This window comes from Eumetopias jubatus, unplaced genomic scaffold (genome assembly GCF_037043125.1).
Source record: "Eumetopias jubatus isolate StellerSeaLion01/CBP00866 unplaced genomic scaffold, mEumJub1_p1.0 scaffold_7, whole genome shotgun sequence".
NCBI classification, from domain to species: Eukaryota; Metazoa; Chordata; class Mammalia; order Carnivora; family Otariidae; genus Eumetopias; species Eumetopias jubatus.
Window position 1 is genome coordinate 99,967,546 of NW_028274813.1, and position 21,567 is coordinate 99,989,112.

Genomic DNA, 21,567 nt, shown 5'->3' on the forward strand with positions numbered 1-21,567 from the left:
ATGTGGTGACTCTATATTTAACCCTTTTTTTTAAAGATTTTATTTATTTATTTGAGAGAGAGAGAGATAGAGCATGAGTGGGGAGTGGGGAGAGGGAGAAGCAGGCTCCCCGCTGAGCAGTGAGCCTGATGCGGGGCTCGATCCCAGGACCCTGGAATCATAACCTAGGCCAAAAGCAGATGCTTCATGACTGAGCCACCCAGGCTCCCTCCCTGTCTTGTGGTTTTGATTTGCATCTCCCTACTGACTAATTGTACTAAACATCATTCAGCGTGCTTATTGGTCATTCGTACGTCTTCCTTGGAGAACTGTTTATTCAGATCCTTTGCCCATTTTTAAGTGGATTAATTGTCTTTTTATTATTGAGCAGTAGGAGGTTCTTTATATATTCTAGATTCAGTTCACTTATCAGATACCTGAGCTGAAAAAGTTTTCCCCCTTTCTAAGGGTTTTCTTTTCATTTTCTTGATTGGGTCCATTTGGTCCTTTTAAAAAATTATTTCTGTCTCTTTGTTGATATTTTCTACTTGATGAGACTTTGTCATTATACCTTCCTTTACTTCTTAAAGGGTGTTTTCTCTGTTTCTTTGATCATCCCGCATTTATTATGGCTGCCTTGAAGTCTGTGTCTTTTAAATCTGACACCCGTTCCCTCTCACTGGCAGTTTCTTTTCCTGCTTTTATTCCGTGTTTAGTTCACATTTTCTGGTGTCTTTGTGTGTCTCATAATTTTTAATAAGAACTGGACATTTTAGGTAAGAGAGCATAGCAATCCTGGATGTTGACAAGCCCTTACCCCATTTGCTTTTGTTGTTGTTTGTTTAGTGACTTGGCTGGGTTATTTTAGTGATGTCTGTTTCCCCTGCAAAATAAAGCATCTGGTGCTCAGTCATCCTGTGAAGACAGTGGTTTTAGCAAGACTCTCTTTGACTGTCTCTTTCCCCGATCTTTTATTAAGCTGGCGGCCTCTGCAGGTATCACACCCAGATCTTAGAATCCATTAATTGCTGGTAAATTGCTCTACTGTTTGTTTGCTGTTTGTTTTTTAAAGATTGATTGATTGATTGATTGGGTCGGGGGCGAGAGAATGAACAGGAGGGGCAGAGGAGAGGGAGAGAGAATCTCAAGCAGACTTGCACTGACCGTGGAGTCTGACTTGGGGCTCAGTCTCACGACCATGAGATCATGACCTGAGCTGAAACCAAGAGTCAGACACTTAACCAACTGCGCCACCCAGGTGCCCATCTACTGTTTCTGACAATACCCTGTGACATAAATTGCTCTACAATTTGATTCAATTAAATTATTGCCTGCCGTTAAGGGCTTAATTTTGTATATATGCAGGGATTATTATATATATTATAGGTAATAATAATATGGAATATGAACAACTTAATGTTTTAAATGTCACTGCCTTTGGTGCGCTATGCCACCGTGTCACAGACTATAAGAGACATTCTGCTTAAGCATGTTGCCTGGTCAGGTCCATTGCTAGACGTTTGGGACTCTGTTGATGGACTTCTGACCACATCCCGACCATTGATCTGATAACCAGGTGAAAAGTTACTCTGCCGCATGAGGGCCACAACCAAGAACTGCACCTGGGAGACAGCTATCTAAAGACCTGAAAAGGGAAATTTTGGAATGACTACATTATTGGTTCATCTATAATATAACATTGGGATAAAATAGGGCAACTGGTCAGATTCATTGTGAATTCTTGTTTAACAAAAGCTGTTGAGCCATGCACACAGCTATATTTAGAACCCTGAGGCTGTCTTTTATGAGTGTTTTTTTTTTTAAGACAAGAATGATGCCTTTAATTAGATATTAGCTAAGACAGCTATATAGCTGCCCCCTTTTTTCTTATTTATCTCTTTATTTTGAAATAATTTGAAACCTACAGAAAATTTGCAAGATTCACAAGTGTTAACATTTATTTACTCTATTATTCTTTTCACATGTAAGTTTTTTTTCCTGAAATATTTGAGAGTAAGGATAACTTTCTTTTTAACATAAGAAAATGGGAGTTGATTCCACTGTGTGTGTTTTCTGATGGCAGGCTTTGGTATCCTACCCTGCACACACACACACACACCCCGTGCCCCGCCCCCCCACTGGTTTGTCCCCTTATTTATAAACGTATAGAAGTGAAATGTGCTGGTAATAAATAGTCAGAAACATTATGAAACATGTAACATAAAAAAATGAAGGCTCACCAGCCCCTTGCTCTGTTTTACTCCTTACGGGTAACTAATGTTTAGCAGCCTGCTGTCTGTCCTTTTAGACTTTTTTTATACATAGTTATAAGGTGATAATTTATCATCATAGTAATATGATGATTTGCAGCATAACAATTACCTAACAGTGTGAGTTTAATTTTACCAAGTATTATATATATTATTCTGCAATTTCAGTGCTCCCGCATAGCAATATATTGTGGGCTTTCTTCAAGTATGCATGTAGATCTAGCATTCTACTTCCTTGGACATGGAGGGTCCTGCTACATGGGGGTGCCGTAATTTAATCTATGTAACTACTCCTTGGTGTTAATGGAAATTTATGTTGTAGTATTTGTGTTTCCAAGTGAGAAGTAATACTGAACCCAAGCTATCACTAGTGAAAATCAGTGAGCCATGAGCATCAGGATAATTTTGAGACCTTTCTAAATAACTTTCTCAAACTTAATCTGTACCTCAAACAGCTCTGCAAAGATAATGAAACTGGTCTGATGTAGTGATATCTGACAGTTTCTATTTTTTTTTTAAAGATTTTATTTATTCATGACAGACAGAGAGAGAGAGAGAGAGAGAAGCAGAGGGAGAAGCAGACTCCCAAGGAGCAGGGAGCCCGATGCGGGACTCGATCCCGGGACCCTGGGATCATGACCTGAGCCGAAGGCAGACGCTTAACCATCTGAGCCACCCAGGCGCCCAATATCTGACAGTTTCTAAACGGAAAGCTGTGTTTGGGTTGGAAAATAAAGTCTTTCTATAATATATATTTTTTTAATTTCATGGTATGTTCAGACCTCAGATGTCCCCCAATAAGATTTAAAATTTTTTTAAATATTTTTTTTTTATTTATGTGACACAGAGAGAGAGCACAAGCAGGGGAAGTGGCAGGCAGAGGGAGAAGCATGCTTCCCACTGAGCAGGGAGCCCGATGTGGGGCTCGATCCCAGGATCCTGGGATCATGACCTGAGCTGAAGGCAGCCACTTAACTGACTGAGCCACGCCCCAGATTTAAATATTTTGATAAAAAATTATGAACTCAAAAAAGAAGGGTCTGTATTTGGTGCTTTTTTTAACCATCATTTGTGAAATGGGGATGATTTGTGAAGATGAAATGAAGTAATACGTATCAAGGATCTTGCACAGTGTGTGGTACATAGTAAATATTCTTTATGTTCACTCATTCAATAATATTTATTGAGCCTCTACTGCATGCAAAGCAGTGTACTGGACACTAGGGTTTTTGTGATGAAAAGGGCAGATATCGTCCCTCTTGCTTGCAATTTATATTCTATCTGGTAGGGGAGATAGACATCAAACTTACTGCAGTACAATTATTTAGTTTCACTTATGATTTGAATGATTTATTTGTAGATGTTTGGAGTTTTCTATAGCAATCATATCATCTGTAAATAATGACAATTTTATTTCTTCTTTTCTGATCCTTGTATCCTTAGTCTCTTTTTGTTGTCATTTTGCAATGGCTAAACCCTCCAATACAATGTTAAGTAGATGTTGTGATTGGGGGCATCTTTCTCTTGGTTTTTATTTCAATGAAATTCTTACAGTGTTCTTCCATTTTGAAAGATAATTGCTGTAGGTTTTTTTTTTTTTAAGTTTACTTATTTATTTTTAAAGAGAAAGAGAATGTACTAGCAGTGGGGAGGAGCAGAGGGAGAGGGAGAGAGAATCCCAAGCAGATTCCATGCTGAGCATGGAGCCTAACATGGGGCTGGATCCCAGGACCCTGAGATCGTGACCCAAGCTGAAACCAAGAATTGCTCACTCAACTGACTGAGCCAGCCAGGTGCCCCTGCTCTAGTTTTTTTTTTTTTTTTTTTTTAACATAGATTTATCAGATTAAGTAAGTTTTTTTACATTCCTAATTCATTAAGAATCTATGAATTTGTATTGGTTTTTCTCAAGTGTTTTTTGCATCCGTTCAAGTCAGATATTCTTCTTTTTTGAACTGTTAATGTGTACTTAGCAAGGTGGGTAGATATATTAATACACAAAAGTCAATTTCCTCGACAGATGTTGGCGGGGATGTGGAGGGGGAATGCAAACTGGTGCAACCACTCTGGAAAACAGTATGGAGGTTCCTCAAACAGTTGAAATTAGAGCTACCATTCGATCCAGCAATTGCACTACTGGGTATTTACCCCAAAGATACAAATGTAGGGACCCGAAGGGGTACGTGCACCCCGATGTTTATAGCAGCAATGTCCACAATAGCCAAACTGTGGAAAGAGCCAAGATGTCCATCGACAGATGAATGGATAAAGAAGATGTGGTATATATACACAATGGAATATTATGCAGCCATCAAAAGGAATGAGATCTTGCCATTTGCAACGACGTGGATGGAACTGGAGGGTGTTATGCTGAGTGAAATAAGTCAATCAGAGAAAGACATGTATCATATTACCTCACTGATATGAGGAATTCTTAATCTCAGGAACAAACTGAGTGTTACTGGAGTGGTTGGGGGTGGGAGGGATGGGGTGGCTGGGTGATAGACATTGGGGAGGGTATGTGCTACGGTGAGCGCTGTGAATTGTGCAAGACTGTTGAATCACAGATCTGTACTTCTGAAACAAATAATGCAATGTATTTTAAGAAAAAAGGAAAAGAAGAAGATAGCAGGAGACGAAGAATGAAGGGGAGTAAGTCAGAGGGGGAGACGAACCATGAGAGATGATGGACTCTGAAAAACAAACTGAGGGTTCTAGAGGGGAGGAGGGTAGGGGGATGGGTTAGCCTGGTGATGGGTATTAAAAAGGGCACAATCTGCATGGAGCACTGGGTGTTATGAACAAACAATGAATCATGGAACACTACATCAAAAACAAATGATGTAATATATGGTGATTAACATAATAAAAAAATAAAAAAAGTCAGTTTCCTTACCATAAAACAATAGCAAATACCTAGAAAACGTACTTAAAATAAAATCAGAGAATATATAATAACTAGGCAGAAATCTAACAAAAATTGTTCAAGACTGCTATAGGGAAAATTTTTAAAAATTTGATTAAGAAATAATAAAACATAAGTAAATGGAGATAGATATATTCAAGGGTAGGAAGTCTTAATATTTTTAAAGATATCAATTCTTTCAAATTGATTTTCAGAATCAATGAAATTCCAGTTAATATCCCAACAGAGTGTTAAATTGAACTTGATAAAATGACCCTAATGTTTATATGTAAAGGTTAAGAGTCAAAAAATATCCATGATGCTCCTGAACATGACCAGGGAGGGGAGAATTGCCTTACCTGATAGCGAGACTTGTTATGAAACTATGTGCTCTTGGCTTAGGGATAGAAAAAGTAAACAATGGAATAGAATAGAGAGTATGCAAATTGAACGACAGATGTGTGGGATGTTTGATATATGTCATAGATGGCATAGCAGATCAGTGGAGAAAGGAGGGATTGCTCAATGAATGGAGCTGAAAAATATATTATCCATGTCAAAAAAGAATAATTTTTTTCCTACCTCATACCAGATACAAAATCAGCTCTGTATGGGGAAAGGGGTTAAATGCTAAAAATAAGACTTAAAAACTTTGTTTTATTTTTCTCGTTGGGGGTTTCTAAGTTTTGCTTTCCTTATTTATTAAAAATTTTTTTTAATTTAAATTCAATTCATATATATAATGTTTTATTTGTTTCAGGGGTACAGGTCTGTGCACAATTCATCAGTCTTATATAATACCAAGTGCTCATTATAACACACACCCTCCTCAATGTCCATCAGACTTAAAAATTTTTAATAGAAAAATATAGATGAATATCTTTTTGACCTTTAGGTAGGGGAGGGTTTTTTTCTTGACAAGGGGAGGATGGATTTGATTATATTAAAATTTAAAACATTGCTCATCCAAAGACCCTTTAAAGATGAAAAGGAGGTATTACAAATTGTGGAAGATATTGGCTGGTAAAGGATTAGTGTTAAGAACATATAAAGACTTCCTACAAATTAATAAGAATAATTGCAACAACCCAGTATAACAATGGGTAAGAAAAGTGAATGACATTTTACCAAAGCAGAAACATAATTGGTCAATAAACATGTGAAGAGATTTAACATCTGTGGATGATGTGGAAATGAAAATTCAGAAACCAACAAAATATGTTTTTTTCACACAGTTGACATCTAAAAATGCCAAGCATTTAGATAGGTTGTAGCTTCTTAGGAGCTCTTATGCATTGCTAGTGGGAGTATGAGTTAGTGGAGTCTGATATTGAACATTTCCAGTGTTGAACATTCCCATATCCATGATCCATCAATTTCTGCATAAGAGAAATTCTTGTACCACAAGGGGTCCTGTTCACAACAGCATCATTCACAATAGCAAAACACTGAAATAACCCAAAGTGCCCATCAATGGGAGTATGGGCAAGTAAATTATAATGAACAATAGAATGTTATTCTGTTGTCAAAATGAACTGCAGTGGCATATGGCAATATAGATGAGTCTTAGCAATATAATAAGTGGAAAAAATAAGTACCAAAATATTGCATATGACATAATGCCTTTTGTAAAAGTTAAATTCAACTAAAACATCCATATACATACTTTTGAGAAATATGCATGCTATTATATATGTACATATATATGTACATACATATGTACATATACATGTACTTACATACATGTGTGTATGCAATTAATTGTCTAAAGTCAATTTAATTTTAATTCCAGGATAGTTAACATACAGTGTTATATTAGTTTCAGGTGTACAACACAGTGATTCAGGAATTCTATACATCACCTGGTGCTCATCACAAGTGCACTCCTTTATCCCCATCCCCTATTTCACCCACCCACCCCACCTCCCTTCTGGTAACCATCAGTTTGTTCTCTGTGGTTAAAAGTGTGTTTGTTGGCTTTTAATTAATTATCTTAATAGGAAAACAAGGGAATGATGATACAAGATTCAAAATGCTTACTTTCATGGGAGCAGTTATTAAAAACAATTAACTGAATAAAGTGAGCCATGCATGGACCAATAATGAGAGTATATTATGAAACAAGAAGTAAGCGATCCAAAATAATGACAATCATAAAGAGTTTTAGTTACAAGAAGTTCAGCAAAAGAGATATGTGGGGCATTCTCGAATTGTATAATTGGTGTGCCTGATCTCTAGGGGCTCTGGGAAGGCTTCCTTAAGGAAATGACTTGTGTGCTTAGCTCTAAGGGATGAATAGGAACTAACCAAGTGAAGTAGTCAGAGAAGAATATTCCAGACAGAAAACAGCATGGGTCAAGGCCTCGAAGTAGGAAGGAGTAAGGTAAGTTCAAAGCCCTGAAATATAATCAATGTTGCTGGATGAAAAGGAGGAGAAAAGGGACAGAGATGTGTGAGATGATGCTGGAAATTAGAGGGTAGGGAGCAACCTTTTTTGGGCATTTTAAAGGATTTTGGTCTGTATTCTAAAATAGAAGCAAGTGAAACAGCAGGAATTTACACAGATACAGAGCTATATTTAGTTTGCCTTTTTTTTTTCTCACAGCTTTCTTTCTTTGGGGTTAATACCTAATAATTTTACTTACCCCACTTTGTATTCACTGGACACTAGATTGAAAGGCACAGAGAAATATTTCATGTTTCAAGATTTGGGGTATATCCTGCCAAGTTGCCCTAAAGAAAGCTTGTAAAATTTATTTTTCCACCAGTAGTGTGTGATACACCTTGATTCTACAAACTTCTCCAACATTGGGCATTGACATTCAAAAAAGATTTCTAATACAGAAGAACAATGGCATAATTATTGCTTAATTGTGTATATTGTACTATGAATATTGAAAAATTTAAATGCATATATGCAGTTTTGTCAGATTGTTTAAAATATTTTTTGAAAATATTTTAAGTATTTAAGTCAATATTTACAAAAAAATTTGTCCCATTAATTTTTTTTCTGTTACTTCCAAAGAGAATTATAGCATTTTAACAAAATGAGTTAAACAAGTTGTTCAGCTTCAGGTAAATGTGAGTCAGTACCAAGAAAAGACTTTTAAGGTTGGAATAATTGAGCTGGTAGCTTACTTTCTTCAGCGTATACAATAAATTAAATTTACCAATAATCTCAGTTGGTTCACCTTTGTTTCTTGCATCCCAGTCCTTTCTCTGAGTGTTTGTTTTTTTTTTTTTTAAGATTTTTAAGTAATCTCTATACCCAATGTGGGGCTCAAATTTACAATCCAAAGATCAAGAGTCACATACTCTACCAGCTGAGCCAGCCAGGCATTCCTGGATACTCTTCTCTTTTTACTGAAGTACACGATTTAGTGACTCTTTCAGTTTGGGGTTTGTGGGCAATACATTTCTTAATCTTTGCATGTCTAAAACGGTCTCTGTCTTTATTTTGCGTTTTTTTCTTGAATAATATGTTATTTACCCTCAATCCTAAGGAGATGTTTCTCCATCATCTTCCACCATTATGGTATCTGCTGTCTTCTGATACCTACTGTGTGCTGTCAGTCTTACAGTAGGTCCTTGGTAGGTTACCTGTCTTTAGTCTCTGGTAGCTTTTAAGATTTTATCTGTAATAGGTTATCAGAATTTCACTATGCCCTATTTATTTTGCTTACACCACTTTGTATTCACTGAACGCTTGAAAACTCACGTTTTTCTTCAGTTTTAGAAAACTGTCAGCACTCACCCCTCAGATAGGCCATTCTCTCCATTTCCATCTTTGGGGACTTCTCAACTCCTCTTTCTGTGTTAACATGTCTTTATTTGTCCTCCTTGTCTCTTAGCTATTTTCCCGTGTTTTTAATCTCTGTCTTTGCTGCCTTCTGAGTGAGCTCCTTGCTACTGTCTTCTAACTCACTGACTCTATCTTCAGTCATGTCCAGTCTAGAGTTAGGTCTGCGAAGACACTGGGGTTTACTTCTAGGATTTCTCATTTTTCTCTTACCCACTTGTTCTTCTTTCCTCTCCGCCTATTTTTTTTTTTTTTAATAATTTAGAGTTCTCTTGATAGATATTATTCTTTGATTTTTTTCAGTATCTTAAACATATTTCTTTTAAACTCATTTGATCCAGGTTTTTTGTTTTGTTTTGTTTTGTTGAGCTTTCCATAGCTGGTGGAGCCCCACTCAAGTCTCTGGTTTTGGTTACCCTGGTTCCTGTGTTCTGTCACGAGTGGAGCCAGTTCTTACCTCTCTTGCCCTGTGGAAACTAAAACTTCTTCTTACGTCTGTTGGTTTTTAGATATGGAGCCCTTCAAGCTTACAGCACCAGCTGTAGCAAAACATACGCTTTGCTCCATCTTCTGCACCATCTGTCTGTTTTCTACTTTCTCCCATATTTTTTTTTCCTCCCATTCTTTTTTGTCCTTTTGGACTTACGCCTCTTTATTCATCTGGAGTCATCTGGATAGGTTTTCAGGAGGGAGCCAAAATGAGGGCATGTGTTCAGTCCACCATGTTTAACTGACAGAGCAGGTAGTAGTTTTAATTTGCAACATTTCAGTACAAAATGATTAGTAAATTTGTTAAATCTTATAGCTTATTAGAAAGCCTAACCAAGCACTAGCATGCCGTCTAATCTTTATTCAGGCTTATAAACTATAGATCAGTATTTTATTTTTCAAACTTCTAGAGGGATTTATACCTTAACCTTTATCAATTACTATGCTGTTTTTGATAGTTGGTTGCAAATACTTTATATGATTTAGTGAGTGAGATCCTTTTCAGTATCTAAGTCATTTAGGAAACAGTTTATAAACCTCGTTGAGGCCCCAGTGCAGATAAACATCTTAAAGAACACATTCCCAGTGCTTTTAGGAAGATCGCAGACTGCTGATTTACTGACTGTGAGCAGTCACAGGCTTGTTCTTCAATCTGTGTATTTATAGTGACTTGTTCAGCAAGTTCCCAATCTTCTGAGCTTATTTGTCTGAGTCACGGGATAATGAACAAGAACAGAATGTCAGATAAGATCTCCATCAATAATAGAAAAAATATACACGTAAGCTGAATAACATTATCATGGTAGTGGCATGAGAATCTTTTTTTTTTTTTAATTTCTAGATTGTGTGGTTTGTGTACTGAAGAAAAAATTTCCCACTATGTCCTCATTTTGTATGATTATCATGTGACACATAGTAGTCATCCTACAAATACTTATTGACTGAATGAGTGAATTATGGATTGGGGTTCCAACTCCGGCCTCTCTACTTCTGCTATATATTGCCTTGAACCTGACCTCACTTGATGACGGTGACTCTACCCACATTTCTCTAGCTCTGTGTTCCTTATGCTCCGGCCTCATTTCTGCTTCATGGGGAGCCCAGGGAAAGATGGTAGGATAGTGCATATTCCATGAAATTGTAATGTATTCTTTGTACATGGCTGTTGATCGAAATATTTTCTTTGTATAATTGTTCTTCTGATCATAAAATTATATATACTTATTGCAGAAAAGTTGTACAATTTAGAAAAGAGTGAAAAATTTTTTAAAAATCACATATGATCCAGAGATAGTTGGTTAATATTTTGTTTGCTTCCTTGTGAAATTTTAATGACTATATATGCATCAAGGTTCGGTCAAGAAAACAGAAACCACTCTAAGTATTTTAGCAGGAAGGGATTTAATCCAGGAAATTAGAGTTTGTAAAACCATTGGCAGATTTGGGGAAACAACAGAAGGAAACTGCTATTGGCTCCCAGGAAAGTAGGATGTACAAGAATCACAGAAAGGAGACATTGATAATATTAGCTACGTGTAACATGGAAGTAAGTGATTTGCAGGAGTGTGCCTGGAGGTGGCCGTAGTTTATCACATGGGCAGTTTACCACATGTCTGCCCGCCCCTGCCGGGGGAGCGTAAGTGCCACTCATTGGTGGGATCTGAGTCAGAACCCGGCTGGCAAGGTTGTTTGGGAAGTACAGTCTTTGGGCTTCTGCCCCTTTGATACAGAGAGCGTTCACAAGAAACAAAAATGCTCTGTCAATTCTGAGCGATCCATTTATATAACCCTTTCCCCTTGTCACCAGTCCTCCAATTGTCTTTCTTCTGTGGCTCTCACCATTAGCCAATGCCCATGAACATCTGGCCATGTTTTATTCTAGGCAAAATGAATCCTCAGATACATTGTTTGAACTTCTGCCAACTGTGAGGGTTTACCTTCCTTGATACCCTTGAGGGCCACTCCTGAGTGGGCTTTGAAGTATCAGCAGTCTTCTTCTGGAAGGTGTCATTGTATTGGCACCTTCCGTCGACCAGGTCTGACTCTTCCTCCTTCGGTCCACCTGGTCCTCAGGAACTCCTCAAGAGGCCATTTGTGTGAGTTGAAGGAAAGTTGGCAGTAGCAAGAGTATATGCCACGGGAGTCTGGGCTCATGCAATTTACTTATCCTTTGGGACCTGTTTAAGCCTGATGGCTTTGTATCCCTTCCCCTTGAAGATGGCATGTGGCTCATATGCCTCCCTTTAAAGCTTGGTGCTCATGACAGACTGCCCAGGTTGCATGGTTACTTAATGTCCCATGCTTCAGCATGTAGTTTCTACCAGAGCCCAGTAGCAAGCCAACAGCTACTTCTCAGAGCAGGATGATTGGGTTGGAACGGGGCATGACTTTGCTCCGTATTCCCAGGGGGCTATTCTGTGACTCTGCTGTTAGGGTTTGACAGAGGTCCCCCACACAGCTTCCCTGCCACAGATACTTTGAGCACCATCGGAACTGCCAAGTTCTCAGGCCCCAGGAGCAGAGCAGCTAGGACCCGCAGCGCAGCCTTCTCCTGCTCTGGACCCCACTCAAAGCAGGCAGCCTCACAGTGGTAAAAGGTTAGGAGCAGTACTTTCAAATGTGGTAGAAGTGGCCTCCAAGATCCAAAGAAGACCCAAAGAACTTGGAAGGACGGAGGTGGTACCAGAGAGTAAAGGCCACATCCAGCACACTATATAAGCCTTTTGTCATTGGGCTCTCACCGCATGTACAATTTTGTACTCATGAGCACTGTAAAGCCTTTGCTACTTTGATGGTTTCATCCCTACTCTTATTAAGCAACATCCCTGTGGTTTAACTTAAAAACCATAATGAGGGTAGCTCTCTATATTCCTGTGAACCTCTATGTAAAAGAATGAGTCAGAATAGTACAGTTTCTTGGAGTGGGGTCATGCATTTTCCAGTACGTCAAGAAGCTTCAGTGCTTGTTTTTAAACTTTAATAAGAGTTAGCTTTGTTGTTTGCCTGGACAGATGTGACGCCAGCATAGCCAGACTCTCTGCAGAGCACAAAACAACTTACGAGGGGCTCCAGCACTTGAACAAAGAACAGCAAGCTGCCAAACTTATCTTGGAAACAAAAATCAAAGATGCAGAGGGACAGGTATGGCCGATTTCAGGTAGCCTTTTAAAAATAGGTAATTTGTTCTTAGCTAAGAATAACATGGTGTTGAGAAACCAGCCAGAGCTCCCAGAATGTGCATATCTTTTCCTTTTTCTTTTTTTTTAAGATTTTATTTATTTATTTGTCAGAGAGAGAGAGACAGCGAGAGAGGGAACACAGGCAGGGGGAGCGGGAGAGGGAGAAGCAGGCTTCCCGCCGAGCAGGGAGCCCGACGCAGGGCTCGATCCCAGGACCCTGAGCCACCCAGGCGCCCCGAATATCTTTTCCTTATTTCTTCCTCCCTCTGTCTCACTGCAGTGGCCCTTCATGGGCATGGCAAGCAAAGCACCGAGAGTTTTTGGTACGGTCCTACTTTTAAAGATTCTTTCCCCCATTCCTAAAACAATGACTGTATTCCAGAAATTCTAAATTATAGCTCCAAAACTACTTCTTGCATAGGTAAGTGATCAGGCTTTCTTTCTTTCTTTCTTTTTTTTTTTTAAAGATTTTATTTATTTATTTGACAGAGAGAGTGAGAGCAGGGGGAACAGCAGAGGGAGAGGGAGAAGCAGACTCCCCGCCAAGCAGGGAGCCCGACGCGGGGCTCGATCCCAGGACCCTGGGATCATGACTTGAGCCGAAGGCAGACGCTTAACCACCTGAGCCACCCAGGCGCCCCCAGGCTTTCTTTTATAGGCCACTTGTCCCAAGTTTTGGTTCAGGAAATAGTTACTGCACCGGGCCTCATGCTGTGTGCTACCTCATCACAGTCCTTTGTGGGAAAGGATTCGGACAAAGCTAGAAGGTAGGCTGGCTGATGAATCTTAGAGTAATCCACCTTGAAATTCACAGATCAATTTCATAAACCCAAACTCTTGGCATTTTACAGTTTGTTTTTTGGCTACTTAAAAGTTTCCCTTTGCCATAAAGGGGCCTGTTTTCTAGGATTTGCCCCACAGTATCTGCCCTGCTTGCTATTCTTCATGTAAAGAGAGACCATTCCAGTAAAATGGGATATCTGGTCAATTTATTGGATTCAAAGTACTCATGTCCAAAATATATTCAATAAAGGTCTAAATCTACTTATGTGAAAAACATAGATATTATAAAGCCATAAAAAAAACACCACAACAAAAACAAGTCCAATAATTTTTTTCAAAGAATGAGTGAGGACAGAATTATCACATCAGGAAATAAATGCTTAGGAAATATTAAGCTTCCCCAGTAGCCAACCCAAGTAAAATACATATAGAAATCTATAAAAAGAGATATACTTTTCCTTTGTTCTGGGTCTCATAAATACTCATTCCATGAATTTCTAAGTAAGGGAATATAGAACATCATAACTTTTGCAGCAACTAAACGCATTTCATGTAGGATTAGTTTTATATTAAATTTTAGTAGAAAGACAAAGGAAAGGGATAGGTAGTGAAAAAAATGAGTTGGAGGGATATAATTTACAAAATCTGTTTTCTGGGGACTTGACTAGATATGGAGGTAAATCTGGTACCTTAATGGCATTTTAAGTGATAAGAGTTCCATTCTCTATGACTAGCAGCCACGCTCATGTAGAAATTCCAAGGTAAAAAAAAAAACAACAAAAAAACCCCCATTGTATTTTGTGCCAGCAGGTGGACATAGTGTTCCTGGGGAGGAAGTAGGCTTGTTTATCAGAGAACTATAGAGTTAAGTACTCAGAGTCTAATGAATATTTTGGCAGTGTTCCTAGTCCTGATTTTTGATGAGTGTGTATGATAGGAAATGGAAGTGGAAAGACAAGGCAAGCTCCTAAATGAATTGATTAAATTATATTGAATCTTAATGTCATGGAGTAGAATACAGCTTACTAAATGTTATCTGAGGTTACCTCTGAAAAGATTAGATGTGATATTACAAGCAAAGCTTCTTTCCCAGATTTCTCAGCTTTTGAACAGAGTGGACTTGTCGATATCAGAGCAAAGCACCAAATTGAAGATGTCCCACAGAGACAGTAACCACCAGCTTCAACTTTTGGATACAAAGTAAGTAGTCAACTTACAGACCTTTTTTTTGGGTTGCAGTTCTTGAGAAGCCTATTCCATAGTCCAGTTTTTTTGCCTCTTCATTTTTATTCATTGCACAAAACAAAGTGAAAACAATAATGGAAGTTAAGAGGAAAAATTCCCTTGGAGCATACTGCCACTTTACACTCATTATTGATTTTAGTAGTTGGCTTATAATCTGTCTAGTCATTCAGTAAATATATGTTGAGTGCTGGCCTAGGTGCTGAGCATCCAGAAATTAAGAAAAACAGACTCTGTTCCTAACCTTGTGGAGTTTGTAGTCTAGGGAGTGGATGAGCCCTCATCAAATAATGACTCACGTGAGTGTAAGCTATATTATTACTAATGGTGACCATCACTTTGAAGGAAAGGTACATGGATGTGGTAGGCTGAATAATTGTCTCCCAAATATCACCATGTCCTAGTCCCTGTGAATATGTTACCTTATCTGGCAAAAAGGGACTTTGCAGATGTGATTAAGGATTTTAGGATGTGTAGATTACCCTGGGTTACCGGGGAGACCCTGTGTAACCCCCGGAGTGTCTGTGAGTGGGAGAGTCCTGAGAGAAGAGCACATGATGATGGAGGAAGAGATGGGAGTGATGCACTTCGAAGGTGAGGAAGGGGCCACCAGCAGCTGAAAACAGCAAGGCAGTGATTCTACCCCCCCCCCGAGAGCTTCCAGAAGGAACCACCCCTGCTCGCATCTCAACTTTAGTCCAGTGAAACTGATTTTAGACCTCTGACCTCCAGAACTATGAAAGAATAAGCCACCAAGTTGTGGTAATTAGTCATCGCAGCTGCAGGAAGCTAATACAGTGGTGCTCTGAGAGCGAATAACAGAGGCCTGGTTGTGGGCCCTCCTTCCTCAGGAGGCAGTGCTTGAAGTAAGAGCTGAAGAATGAATGGAATTCACTAGGTAAAGAGGGAGGTAAGAACATTTGGGACAGAGGAGTGCAGCATCCAAGGAGCTGCAAGCTGGCCCACGTGGCTGGAACAGAGAGGGTGGGGAAGCAGGGGCTGGGGCAGAGGCAGGCCTAGGGCAGGGCCTTGTATACCACATGCAGGGCTTTGGTCTCTGGCTTTCGCACAGTAAGGAGCTGCTGCAGGGTTGGGGCAGATGGGGTGAGAGAATAAGATTTATATACTATTTTTAAATGGCCTTGGTGACAATCGGAAAATGGACCGGGCCGAAGCAGAGATGGGGACATCAGTTGGGGGCGTGGTTGCTGTAGTGCAGGTGGGAGAGGTGTGCGCTAGGGTGATTGTGAGCGTTCCAGTTGGCACCCTGTAATGGGTTATACTTTCCCATTTTGTTACTGTGACGCTTTAAACTGTACTTGCCCACGGTGAAGCTCATCATCGGCCCTTCTGCTCAGTCACAAAAGCATTCATCTTTTCCTATCATGAATCTTCATGAGCTTGGCATTTTCCTGCCAAAGCAGAGCCAGTAGTCAGTGTGGGTGTGTGTGTGTGTGTGTGTGTGTGTGTGTATTTGACTTAATATATTTTTTAAAGATGATTTCAGCACAGAACTGTGTTAGAGACATGTGGAAATTTTAAATTAATCATCCTCCTGGTTCTTACATCTCATCGTACCATATTTAATGCTGTTTCAGGGTTGTTGCTGAGTTAACAGGAATTCTTTTATGGAAAGCATGTTTCTTTTCCTCTAATTATCTGTATTTATATAATTGTTGAGTTATGTCACCACTTCTCATAGATCCTACAAGCTTGCCAAGTACAGAAAAAAATCTCTTCAATCCTCTTCCATCACAGAGGAAAAAAATAAACATCTCAGTATTTTTTCCTCTCTAAATTACTTCCTTAGGAGATATTACTAGTCAGCAGACATGAATATCTTTATTTTTCTTCCTACAACTTAAAGTCTAGAAGTCTAGACACAAAGGCTGTTCATAGGGGAGAGGGGACAAAGCCTGGGGCAGAAGGTCAGATTGGGGACCCAAAAGGTAAACCCCTGGTTGGGTGAAGTAGGGAAAAAACCCATTCCACAAAGAGAGCCTAAGGAAATTCACCTGTCTAAATCTTGGCTCTGGGTAGAGGGATAATAGATATTCCTTGAAAATTCAGGACCACAATACAACCTTTATTTATTTATTTTATTTGTTTATTCTTAAAATAAGCTCTACACCCAACAGGTCTTGAATTCACAACCCTGAGATCAAGAGTCATATGCTCTACTGATGGAGCCAGGCAGCTGCCCCCACAATACAGCCTTTATGTTGATTTAGAACTAGAATTCACATTACCCAGGCAGCTTGAAGAGAACCACAGTGGATAATTTAATCTCAGAATAATCCTGTTTGGCCACGGTGGCCTGAGATGCATGGTGTAAGCAAATGCAAATCCTCAGTCTTCAAGGCTTCCCACAAACAGATGAAGTTCTAGGGAATACAAGTGTATAATCGGAAATCGTAAAACAAAACAAGGAGAAAAGCCACATAAGTGATAGAGTCCGAAGAAACAGGAAAAAGAGGATTCAGACAGCCAAATACTGCATCTGTGGGAATTATCAGATACAATAAGTATATGTATACGTACACACATTTGTATGTGAGACATTTGTATTGTGAGTACACACACACACACACACACACACACACACACACACGTTTTAAAGGTATGACTAAGGAATGAGAGATTATCAAAAATGATCAGCCAGAATGGAAAACAACCAAAAAGAACTTCTAGAAAATATAATCTTTGAAAATAAAAGCTGTAACTTCTGGCCCCACTTGACTAGGGAGCCTGAATAGTGACCCCAGGTGGCCTCGGAGCCCACCCTACAGTACTTCCCAGCTCCAGAGTCCAGCCTACAGCCCTGGCAAGCAAGTGGAGCCCAGACTACACCCATTTACTTGTTGGGCACTGCCTGCAGCCTTGCTCAAGCAGGGAACCCAGCCAGTAACCCCTCCCCAAAACAGAACATAGACTGGGTCCCTACCTAACCATGAAGCCCAGACAGTGATTCTACCTGATGGCAAAACCCAGCCGCCAGCCCCACCCAACTGTGAGGTACAGCTGCTGGCCCCACCTGACCAGGGAGCCTGGCCAGTAACCTCCCTCCATAGTGCAGCACACCCAGAAGCCTGCCCAGTTGCGGAGTGTAGCCTGAGGCGCTGTCTGATCATGGAGCCAACTGAACTTGGAGGCTAGCCAGTAGCAACATCTGCCTGGGAAGCATAGCTTGGGCTCCCACTCGATCAGGTGCAGTTGTGGAGCTCAGCCTGCAGCCCTTTATCATGGAGTCCAAATAGCAGCTCTGCTCAGCCAGGGAACACAATCTGAGACCTCAGCCAACCAGAGGTAATTGCCCAGTGCAGTTAGTGGCTCTGTTTGATCATGTAGCCTAGCCCAGCAGCCCCATCTGACCAGGGAGCCCAGCCAGCAGAGCCTGCTTGAATGCCAGTGTTTCCCCCCACCCCCTGACCTCAGAGTGTCAGCAGAAGCCCTGTCCAACTAGAACCTAACAGACATACATAGAACTTTCCATCCAACAGTAGCAGAATACAAATTCCTTTTAAGTGCACATAGAGTGGCGCCTGGGTGGCTCAGACGGTTAAGCGTCTGCCTTCGGCTCGGGTCATGATCCCAGGGTCCTGGATCGAGTCCCACATCGGGCTCCCTGCTGAGTGGGGTGTCTGCTTCTCCCTGTCCCTCTGCCTGCTGCTTCCCCTGCTTGTACACACACTCTCTCTCTCTCGCTGTCAAAAATAAAATCTTCAAAAAAAAAATGCACATAGAATATTCTCTAGGATAGATCATATGTTAGGTCACGAAACAAGTCTTTTTTTTTTTAAGATTTTATTTATTTATTTGACAGAGAGAGAGCACAAGCAGATGGGGTGGTAGGCAGAGGGAGAAGGAGAAGCAGGCTCCCCACTGAGCAGGGAGCCCGACATGGGGCTCGATCCCAGGACCCCGGGATCATGACCTGAGCCAAAAGCAGATGCTTAACCGACTGAGTCACCCAGGTGCAGCTCACAAAACAAGTCTTAATAAATTAAAGAAGATAAAAATCATATCAGGTACCTTTTCTGACCACAGTGGCGGTCAGATGAAACTAGAAATCAATAGTAGGAGGAAAATTGGAAAATTCGCAAATATGTGGAAATTAAACAACACACTCCTGATCAACAGATGGCTCAAAGAAAATCAAAAGGGAAATTTAGAAAATCCTGAAATAGATGAAAACGGAAATACAATGTACTAAAACATATGGGATGCAGCCAAAGCAGTTTTATGAGGAAAGTTTGAAGCAATAAATACCTACATTAAGAAAAAGGAAAGATCTTGAATAAATACCCTAAATTTATATCTCAAGGAATTAGGAAACAAAGAACAAACTAAGCCCAAAAATAGCGGAAGGAAGGAAATAATAAAGATTAGGCCAAAAAAATGAAATAGAGGATAGAAAACAATAGAAAAACAATGGGAAAAATTAATTAAACTAATTATTGGGTTTTTTTTTAAAGATATACCACATTGACAAAACTTTAAGCAGATTAACCAAGAAAAAAAAAGACTCAAATAAATAAAATTATAAATGAAAGAGGAGACATTATAACTGATGGCACAGAGATACAAAGAATCATAAGAGACTCCCATGAACAATCATATGCCAACGAATTGGATAACTAGAAGAAATGGATAAATTCCTGGAAACATAGATCCTATCAAGACAGAATCAGGAAGAAACAAAATCTGAACAGACCAATAACAAGCAGATTGAATCACTAATCCAAAACCTCCCAGGAAAGAAAAGCCCAGGACCAGATGGCTTAATGGATGAATACTACCAAAATTTAAAGCAGAATTAATGCCAATCATTCTCAAACTCTTCCAAAAAATTAAAGAGGAGGAAACACTTCCAAACTCATTTTATAAATCCAACATTACCCTGATACCAAAGACAGGCCAATCACCCTGATGAACAAAGATGTAAAAACTCTCAACAGAATGCTAGGAAACCAAATTCAATAGCAAATTAAAAGGATCATATACCATGATCAAGTGGGATTTATCCCTGGGATGCAAAGATGGTTCAATATATGCAAATCAATAAATGTGATACACCACAGTAACAGAATGAAGGATGAAAAAAATCATATGATTATCTCAATAATGTGGAAGAAGCAAAATTTGATATCCTTTTCATGATAAACGCTCCCAACAAATTGGGTATAGGAAGAATGTATTTTGACATAATAAAGGCCATAGATTGATAAGCCCACAGATAATTAAAATCAATTACTACTCAGCAGTGAAAAGCTGAAAGCTTCTCCTCTAAAATCAGGAACAAGGTGGGGTGCTCACTGTCCCCACTTCTGTTGAACACAGTACTAGAGGACCTAGCCTGGGCGTTTAGGCAAGAAAAAGGAATAAAAGGCATCCAAATCAGAAAAAGAGAAGTAAAATTATCCCTGTTTACAGATGGTATGATCTTATATAGAGAAACCCTAAAGACTACATCAAAACACTTAGAATAATGAATGCGTTAAAGTGCATTAAAGTTGCGGTGCTCTGTGGGTGGTCTTCCTGGTCAGGCAGAGCTGCGGGCTGAGCTCCACAGTTGCATGGGGCTGGGGGTTGGCTTCCTGCCCAGGTAAGGCCCAGAAGCTTTTTATGGTGGCATGACCCAGGAAGTTGTACCTGCCGCTCTTACATGTGTCCTGTTGCCCAAGTTGGTCATATGGTTACATCTAGCTGCAAGAGAGGCTGGGGATGTAGTCTCTGGTCAAGCAGCCATGGACCCAGCTCACATCTGAGGAGTTCTTAATAGAAAAGAAGAGGAAAACAGATAGAGCAGATAATTAGGGTCTTTTATTTTATTATTACTATTATTATTTAAGTCATATGTTCTTTCCTACTTTTATTCCATTTCATAATAAAATGAATACAAAAGTAATGAAGGGGAAGTAGCAAGCGTGGAGTACTATTTTAAGGTATTTGAAAAGGGTGAGGACCAGAGGAATGGAGGGTGGATTTCTTTTTCTTTTTTTTTCTTTTCCTTTTAATTTGCTTTTCGGTTTAAATTAGGAAATATCTCTATGGGGCGAGAGCAATTTGGTGAACATTCCAGAAAAGGCAGTCAGGCTCTAGTCCTGGGAGATCACAGGGAGAAGGAGGAAGAGCCTAGGGAAAGAGAGGAGGCTGGAAGGGTGTTTTCTGAGCCAGGAGCACTGGGGACCCTGTGAAGGCAAAGGTGAGCCCCTGGCATATCTGTGTGTCACTCTGACACCTCCACACCCACCCCATCAGCTCCTCACCAGTAGTATTATCAGGAGCTTGTCTGTTGTATCCTCCTTCCCTGCTCCCCACCCCTACCCCCGATTTAGTGCTAAGGGCAATTCTAAGGGAAGGTAAGCTTGTAGTTCTGAGGGAGCCAAGGTTAATGCTGACATATTTATGAGAAATTTGATAGCCAGAGACTGAGGTTGTGTGATGTAATTTTACAGTTGTTTTACATCTAACTTGCTGATTTTCTTATTTTAGATTTAAAGGTACGATTGAGGAACTCAGTAATGAGATTTTATCTGCACGGAATTGGTTGCAACAGGAACAAGAACGGATAGAGAAAGAACTTTTACAGAAAATCGATCAGCTTTCCTTGGTTGTTAAGGAAAACAGTGTAGGTATTGATGCACAGCATAATAGAGTAAAGTTATTTGGCGGGGGCCTGCAATGTTTGTGAATAATCCCTAGCAATTTAGCATTGATTGATCTAGCACCACATTAATCTGTTCAGTTGTTTCTTGCCTTAGAATTTTTCTTTCTCTGTGTTCGTTATAAAGGGAGCACTTGGACTTGTTTTGGTTAACCAAGGCAAAGTAGAAAATTTCAGCACTTTCAGCTAAGATCAGTGTAAGTCAAGACCTTCATGAACCACATTGTCCACCTGCATTTCTAAGTAGAACTAAC

General features: G+C 39.8%; 1 protein-coding gene across 1 annotated transcript in view; it reads left to right on the forward strand.

The window, feature by feature from the left end:
* The window catches only part of FAM81A (family with sequence similarity 81 member A), a 61,511-nt gene that overhangs the window by 25,588 nt on the left and 14,356 nt on the right, over positions 1–21,567 (forward strand). The window contains exons 4-6 of the mRNA XM_028099909.2: positions 12,454–12,583; positions 14,498–14,604; positions 21,142–21,277. Of these exons, the coding sequence (XP_027955710.1) occupies positions 12,454–12,583; positions 14,498–14,604; positions 21,142–21,277 (373 nt within the window). The remainder of the gene's footprint in view (positions 1–12,453; positions 12,584–14,497; positions 14,605–21,141; positions 21,278–21,567) is intronic.